This window comes from Volvox carteri (genome assembly GCF_000143455.1).
Source record: "Volvox carteri f. nagariensis unplaced genomic scaffold VOLCAscaffold_33, whole genome shotgun sequence".
NCBI classification, from domain to species: domain Eukaryota; kingdom Viridiplantae; phylum Chlorophyta; class Chlorophyceae; order Chlamydomonadales; family Volvocaceae; genus Volvox; species Volvox carteri.
Genome location: NW_003307576.1, coordinates 1,237,777 through 1,245,845, shown reverse-complemented (window position 1 = coordinate 1,245,845; position 8,069 = coordinate 1,237,777). Strand labels below are relative to the sequence as shown.

The 8,069-nt window shown below is 52.5% G+C and overlaps 1 protein-coding gene across 1 annotated transcript in view; it reads left to right on the top strand.

Annotated features, from left to right (window-relative positions):
* Positions 1-1,948: 1,948 nt before the first annotated feature.
* The window catches only part of VOLCADRAFT_63119 (uncharacterized protein), a gene marked incomplete at both ends in the record, with an annotated part of 7,089 nt that continues 968 nt past the window's right edge, over positions 1,949-8,069 (top strand). Inside the window, 8 exons of the mRNA XM_002953037.1 lie at positions 1,949-2,016; positions 2,258-2,420; positions 3,083-3,160; positions 3,740-3,871; positions 4,832-4,927; positions 5,465-5,581; positions 6,078-6,152; positions 6,332-6,428. Coding sequence (XP_002953083.1) covers positions 1,949-2,016; positions 2,258-2,420; positions 3,083-3,160; positions 3,740-3,871; positions 4,832-4,927; positions 5,465-5,581; positions 6,078-6,152; positions 6,332-6,428 — 826 coding nt within the window. The remainder of the gene's footprint in view (positions 2,017-2,257; positions 2,421-3,082; positions 3,161-3,739; positions 3,872-4,831; positions 4,928-5,464; positions 5,582-6,077; positions 6,153-6,331; positions 6,429-8,069) is intronic.

Here is an 8,069-nt window from a genome sequence, read left to right as displayed (position 1 = left end):
CGTCACCCTTACCCTCGTCACCCTTACCCTCGTCACCCCCTTACCCTCGTCACCCTTACCCTCGTCACCCTTACCCTCGTCACCCTTACCCTCGTCACCCTTACCCTCGTCACCCTTACCCTCGTCACCCCCTTACCCTCGTCACCCCCTTACCCTCGTCACCCTTACCCTCGTCACCCTTACCCTCGTCACCCCCTTACCCTCGTCACCCTTACCCTCGTCACCCTTACCCTCGTCACCCCCCCTTACCCTCGTCACCCTTACCCTCGTCACCCTTACCCTCGTCACCCCCTTACCCTCGTCACCCTTACCCTCGTCACCCTTACCCTCGTCACCCCCTTACCCTCGTCACCCTTACCCTCGTCACCCCCTTACCCTCGTCACCCCCTTACCCTCGTCATGGCCGCCATGCTAAACACTCTCGTGTCCCGCGGCCTTTGCACAAACCAAAGGTGTCGAGAACAACGGCGTGTTGACGCGTGTGGGCACCTTCCCCATCGGCATCGACCCGGAACGGTTCGCCCGAGCGCTGGAGAGCGAGGAAGTGCAGAGCCAGACCGCCAAGCTGCTCAACAGATACGCGGGGCGCAAGGTAACGTGCGCGAGGGACCGTGGGAAGCCGGGGTTCCCCCGTCCGCATGCAGACCATTTTTTTCTACTTTTTTCTACTTTTTTAAATTTTTTCCTAATTTTTCCTAATTTTTTAAAAATTTTCTACGAATTTCGCTATTTACTCTCGGCACAACACCCGCTGGCTCACGGCCGTCTCTCTCCGCTCCGCCACATCACGCGGGCTAGACGGGCTGCTTTCTGTCCGCTGCCATGCCCGCTCATGCCGTCCCTCCTCCATCGCCGCGCTTACAACCACCGGCATTGGCTACACGGCTGTGCCCAGTCTTTGCCCTGTCGCCGTTCTTCTGAGTGGCCGATAGGAGTGACCGATAGGAAGAAATTACCTTCGTCATATTTGCATGCCCGCATACCCGCTCGTGCCTTCTTTCCTCCCTTGCCGGCCTTGATCTTACGCTGCCAAAACTGCTACCACTCCCGCGCTCTCTTGGCGCTCCGAAACCGGTTTCCGCCCAGATCATGCTGGGCGTTGACCGTCTAGACATGGTCAAGGGCATTCCGCAGAAGTTGTTGGCGTATGAGAAGTTTCTAGAAGAGCGCCCGGAATGGCGGGATAAGGTAAGAGGGGCTACGTGTGTGTGTATGCGTGTGTGGGGGGGGTGGGGGGAAGTCCAGGGGGGTGGGGGGAAATCGCGTGAGATATCCTAGGCAATGAAGCAGCTACCGTCATCAGCTACCGAAAGCACCAACTCTGTGTAAGGGGGGTTTAGGTTGGGGGGAGGTGGAAAAAGAAAGACGCGAGTCCAGGTGTGTCTTTGGGTTTTCCTTGGGAAGATGACCCCCGGAACCAGGCGCGGTGGATTAATGAGCTTTTGGGGGTAAGTCATTGAGATTTCGGGGTGTGTGTATGTGTATGTGTGTGTGTGTGTGTGTGTGGCTAGAGCGATGTGAACTTTTCGGGGGCTGGGATGTATGGCGCCTTTCGGGAGTGGGTGTGGTGTGAAGAAATGGAGTTCTTGCGGCAATATCCCCCCTGCGAATCTTTTGTTCCGAGGGGAGGGAGGAGGATGCACGGAGCCCCATGGGGTTGAGAAGGTCACGGGGTTTTTGATGTGAGGAGTGAAGGGGGGGGGCCATGCGGGGAGTAGCGGCACACCGCGCGTCGAGTGATGCATGCTGGCGGCATGGTGTGTGTGTTTTGTTTTGTTATTGTCCTTTTACGGTTTTAGGGGGGTTTTAAGGGGGGAGGCCGTGGGGCGCGCACCAGGGCAGGGGCAACCTCTCTTCCTCACGTGCAGCGGCTGTCAGAGCATCTCGCTGAAACCCGTCATAAAAAAACCTACGGACCTACTACGCTGAATTGGTTGTTGTGAATGTGCAGGTACTGCTCGTACAGATTGCCGTACCGTCTCGTACGGACGTGCCAGAGTACCAGAAGCTGCGCAGGTACGAGCGTGTCTCCAGGTCACGTGCGCATTGTACTAGGTTTAGCGCACTTCTTGGTCTGAAAGCTGTGTTTTGCAGCACGCCGCGTCTTCTTTCCGACCCGCTCCAAAACCCACGGCCTCCTACAAATGCATGCTCCGAATGTCCTCGTCTTGTCCGGTGCTGTTTTTCTCTTCCGTACGTTCCGTACAACGCAAGCCGTCCCCACACCGACCCCGAAACCGTCCCCGGCTGCCTGCAGCATGGTTCATGAGATCGTTGGTCGCATCAACGGTCAGTACGGCACTCTGACGTACGTTCCCATCTTCCATTTGGACACCTCCCTGTCCTTCACGGAGTTGTGTGCTCTGTACGCCGTGACCGATGTGGCTCTGGTGACTTCGCTGAGGGATGGAATGAACCTGGTAAGGCCGGGAGTGGGAGTGTTAGGGATGACTGGGGCCTAGGAGGTGGGATGGGGTGGGGTGAGTGGAGTGGGGTAGGGTGGAGTGAGTGGAATGGGGTGGGTGAGTGGGGTGGGGTAGGGTGAGTGGGGTAGGGTGAGTGGGGTGGGGTGAGTGGGGTGGGGTAGGGTGGGGTGGGGTAACGAACATGCAAAACGAATGGGGGTTAAGACGAGTTACTGGCGAGTGAAGCAGACCACCAGAAATAGACGGATGGGGGGTTATGGAGGGGCAATCTACTGGGTTTGGGGCTGTTCTCGAGAAGGCCTTCTAACCTAAAAAGTTTACAACAACAACAACAATAATAATAATGAATAAATAATAATAATAATAATAATAATAACAACAACAAATAATATGATAGTAATAACAACAACAAATAATATGATAGTAATAATAATAATAATAATAATAATTCAATTTGGCGGGATTTGGCTAGGTTTGGCATTTTTCATAATTGATTCTTTTTACGAAATAAGGTGAACTATCTCCAAATATCCAAATGGTACGGCCGTTTTCTTGCCGTTTTCTCGTCCATTCTTCCCATTGCGCAGCCGACGCCCCCGACTGCGTCCACCTGCTCATTAATAATAATAATGGGTTTTACCCCAACCTCGCCCCAGGTCAGCTACGAGTACGTGGCTTGCCAATCGGACAACGCGGGGGTGCTGGTGCTATCGGAGTTCGCGGGAGCGGCACAAGTAAGGAGGAGAAAGGGAGGAGGAGGAGAGCAGCAGGAGGAAGAGGAGAAGGGGATGGTGGTGGTGGTGTCGGTCCGGCGTTGTGGCTGGGAGAGGGAGAAAGAAGGTGGTTTGAGAGGATATATATTCTCTTGCGTGTGGCGGGGAAGGGGTAGGGGAGGGCGAGAGGAAAAGGACGCTGCTTTTCCTGGCCTCACTCAGGTTTTTCAAACTCCTAGGGATTCCAGTGCAGCGCGTACATGTATATCTGCCACATCCCGTCTTCCCGTTTAAAGCACATCAGCAGTCGATACATTGCTTGGATATGGGATTTGGATTCCACTCCTGTGAAGCCTTTCCATACTACCTTTCCATACTACCTTTCCATACATATGCCGTGGTAACGCTGCCGTGGCTAGGCCATACTCTCCTGCCCTGAAACCCTCTCCTAACAATGCTAACCCTTTTACAAGCAACTACCTAAACAAAAAACAACTACCACTCCAATGAGCAAAAAATACTACCACTCCTTACACCTTACAAGCAAAAGTTAACAAGGTTTTCCTATTATTCCGGTTTTTAATTCGCTGTTCAAATCAGAGTTTGGGCGCCGGCGCGCTGCTGGTGAACCCTTGGAATATCTCCGACGTGGCCCAGGCCATCTACGACGCCCTGTCCATAAGCGAGGAGGAGCGCCGGGAGAGACACCGGCAGAACTACATGCACGTGCAGGTGGGATGGGTGGGGGGTGGGTGCGGGCGTGGGGGGTGGGTGCGGGCGTGGGGGGTGGGTGCGGGCGTTGGAGCCAGGTATAGCCAGCCAGAGGGCAGGCCTAGCACAACACAACACGGCATTGATGTACGCGCCGAATTTTTTTCGTACTGCTTAACACGTACTGCTGGAATACAAATAAATGAATCAGTAGGTAGATGATTAAATAGTTAATAATGAGATACGCGTGTGGCTGATATACAGGGAACTGTCGTATCATGTACGGCATTTTGTAAATGGGGCTCTTGTATTGTTAAATGTACGGCTGTGTGCATGTAGCCGTAGCATGAGGGCCTCCTGGCTCTTGGATGCTGTATGATGCTTGACTATGCTGCAGACACACACACATACACACACATACACACGCACATACACACACACATACACACACACATACACACACATACACACACATACACACACCCACACCCACACACATACACACACACACGAACTCGCGCGGCTCATGCTGATGTGGGGCCCCCCTTTGCAGATGATTTCCTCTCCCTTCCAGTTTCAAACTTTTGGACGCCGGCAGTTCACTCACTCCTTGTTCCATTCCTTGCAGATGATTCCCCCCTCCCTAACACCCCGATCCTCCTGGCGTGTCGGCAATTCACCCCTTGCTTCTTGCATGATCATCATTATTATCATCATCATCATCATCATCATCACCATCGTCTTATAATTTTTCTCCCCTTTCCCATTCTTTCATAATAATAATAATAATAATAATAATAATAATAATAATAATAATAATAATAATAATAATAATAATAATAATAATAATAATAATAATAATAATAATAATAATAATAATAATAATAATAATGCGGTACTTTGGACATCATCAGCAGTTGAATCCTTTGCTTTTCTTTTGCATCACACGACCCCTTCCCCCCCCCGGGACCTCCTCCGCAGACCCACACAGCCCAGCACTGGGCCGATACTTTCATCACGGAGCTCAACGACACCCACATCGAGGCCGATCTGAGGATGAGGCACACACCCCCGCCGGTAGGCTGTCAAGCGTCCGGCTGGCTTGGTTATGCAGCTCCCAGGGTTAGCTGGAGCCCCTTTTTATCTATAGCCCCTTTTATCTTTAGCCCCCTGGGGTCACGTCCGGTATGAACTCCCCTCGTCCCTCGTCCCTCGTCCCTGGCCCACGGGGTATGTGTGTGTGTGTATGTGTGTGTGTAGGAAATAGATTAATGTCTTCATTTCGGTGTTCTGTTCAAATATGTTCTTCCCATTCTCCTTTCTTCAGTGGTTTGGACGAAAACTGATAACTTGTCTGAGACAGCAGTAGAAAGGTCCCTTTGCTGCTTGCACATCGCGCGATTCCTCCGTCTTCTCTTTACCAGACGTTGGGTTTCATTGCTTTGCTGTTCTTTTGCGTCATATGATCTCCCCTCCCCTTCCCCCGGCCCGGTTAGTTATGCTTATTTTACATCTGCCCGCAGCAGGGTTTCCTTGCCGCATCAGCTTCACTCGCTCGTGGTTCGTCTTTCCCCCCCTTTCACCCGTGCACCTACCCCCCCCCTGCCTCCGTAGCTTGATGTCCAGGAGGTGGTTCGGGCCTACCAGAGCAGCAAGAGAAGACTTGTCGTACTGGGTTACAACGCCACGTTGACCACCAGTGTGGAGGCGCCCAGGTGGGGGCGGGGGAGAGTCAGGGCGGGGAGGTCATGCACGTGTGTATGTATGTATGTGCGCGTGTGTGTATGTATGTATGTATGTGCGCGTGTGTGTATGTATGTATGTATGTGCGCGTGTGTGTATGTATGTATGTATGTATGTATGTGCGCGTGTATTTGTGGTTTAATGATCTGCTCTGCGTCCAGGTGCTGGCGAATGAGGGGTTTTGTGATAATTGAGTGATTTTACGGAAACAGGTAGTGCAGTGAACCTGTATGTATGTATTTGTGTGTGTGTGTATGGCTGATGGCGTATATGTATGTGTGTGTGTGTGATGAGTGTGAAAGAAAGGACGCCTGTGTCCTATCTTGCCCTGTCGTATCTGCCCAAGGCGCCCTTCTAGCCCGTCCCTGCTCCACCCCGCCTTCCCCCTCCTTCCCCGGGCTCGCCCATAACCTCCCATTTTCACACGCGCCCTTCCCTATACATACATACATACACATATACATACGCACGCAGGCTCCCCAAGCGGCAGTTCGAGCAGGTCAAGGCCCTGGCCAAAGTCAACCCCCGAGTCATGCAGTCCGTGTGTGCCCTGTGCACGGTAAGGCAACGCGAGGGGGTTGATTCCTAGTAACTGGAAAAACGCGTAAGGTTGAGTCTGTTTATCTGTATGAATGTATGTATGATTAGGAGTGCCTTGTTCAAGTTGCCCCCTCCATATCCCTTGCTTTTCGCGTGTGACTGAAAACCCCTCGCTACCCACCTACGCATTTCATTCAGGACCCTGCCAACGTGGTGGTCATCTTTAGTGGCTCCGAAACCTCTAAATTGGATGAGATATTCGGCCACTTGCCCGTGTGGCTGGCTGCGGAGAACGGTGTGTATGTACGACCGCCCGCGGCCCCTGCTCCCGGGGGTAACGGGGGGGGAGCTGGAGGGGGCTGCCAGGACGCCAACCTCGGGGCTGGGGGACCTCGAGCACAGGTGGGTGGGTCGGGAAGTGTGTGTGTGTATGTGTGTGTACGTGTGTGGCTTTAACGATCTTCGGAGCCGCGATGCGGGAAATGTATGACAATGATGGTGGCGCTCTGGAGGATAACTTCATACCCGAATAGTTACCAACGACGTGTTAGAATTTTGCAATGGGGTTGTAGACGTGGCTGAATTTTTTCCAGTAGATATCGATTAGGAGAGTGATGCGATGTCAAGAACCCGTGTAAAAAATAGGCGGAGGCGCTGTAGTGGCGAAGGGCGACTAGGCGGTGTGCAGCTAGGACTTCCTACTATAGACAAGGAGGACACCTAAAGCCCCAACGGGTTATGTGTGTGTGCGTGTATGTATGTATGTTGTTACAGGGTGGTTAACTTCGCCAGCGGCCCCCTTTCCCGGGGCAGTCCCTGCTCTCCCCTGCTAGAGGGGCACCCTAATCCGTCACCCCATCCGACTTCAGAATGTATTCGTTGGGTTCGGCAACTCACCACCAGCATCCAACCAAATCTAGCGGATCAACGGCGCATCAACTTAGTTCCTGGTCAGCTCGCAAGTTGATATTATCACGTCCTACACCGTCCATAAGATGGGGGGCCACCTCCCATTTCATCACTCCTCAAACACCCGAGGAGCCGGCAGGCGGATTTGAACCCGGGTCGACTGGGTCGACTGGGAGCAGAAGTCAGGCCTTAACCTCTGCCAGCCGCCTGCCTGATGTATGTGTATGTATGTATGTTTTACACTTTCTGCATATGCTTGTATGTGTATGTATGTATGTATGTATGTTTTACACTTTCTGCATATGCTTGCCAGTGCATGTGTACGTGCGTGCGTTTCATCAGAGGCTTCTTAGCCACGTAATCCAACAGTTTACGAATGTTTATTGTGCTATAAATTCTCTACATACATACATACACATACACATATAGGGTTTGGCACTACGGGTAAGGCGCGACCATTGCCCCCGGGAGATCCCGGGATCGATACCCATTAGGGTCAAAAGTCCTTCCGATGGTGGAAGGCATTGCGCCCCTAGTTGATGGACGGTGGTGACCTGGGATAAAGTTAACCTGCGAGCCGACCAGGAACGGAGTTGGGCCGCTGTCGACCCGGCAGATTCCGTTGGATGCTGGTGGTGGGTGCGGAACCTGAGCGATCCACTGAGAAGTTGACTAGGGTGACTGGATGAGGGTGCCCCGAAATATCGGGGAAGGCAGGGTTTCGCAGGGTAGCTGCCACGGGCGAAGATACACCCCCCTGTTTCACACATCATACGCACAATCCTCCCTCTATCCACCTGTCTATCCACCTGTCTATCCACCTAAACAGTTTAGGAGGCTTTACCCTTAATTTGAATATGTTGGGAAAACTAATAATCTTATCATGTATTCTTTACATGATTTCTCCTCCCTCCCGCTCCTTTTTTTCCTCGTCCTCCTCCTCTCCCGCTGCTCTTGAGTCTTGATTCCTTGCCTTTCGCAACTTATTAGAGGTCTCCCGACGTCTTTCCTCCCTCACCCCACCGCC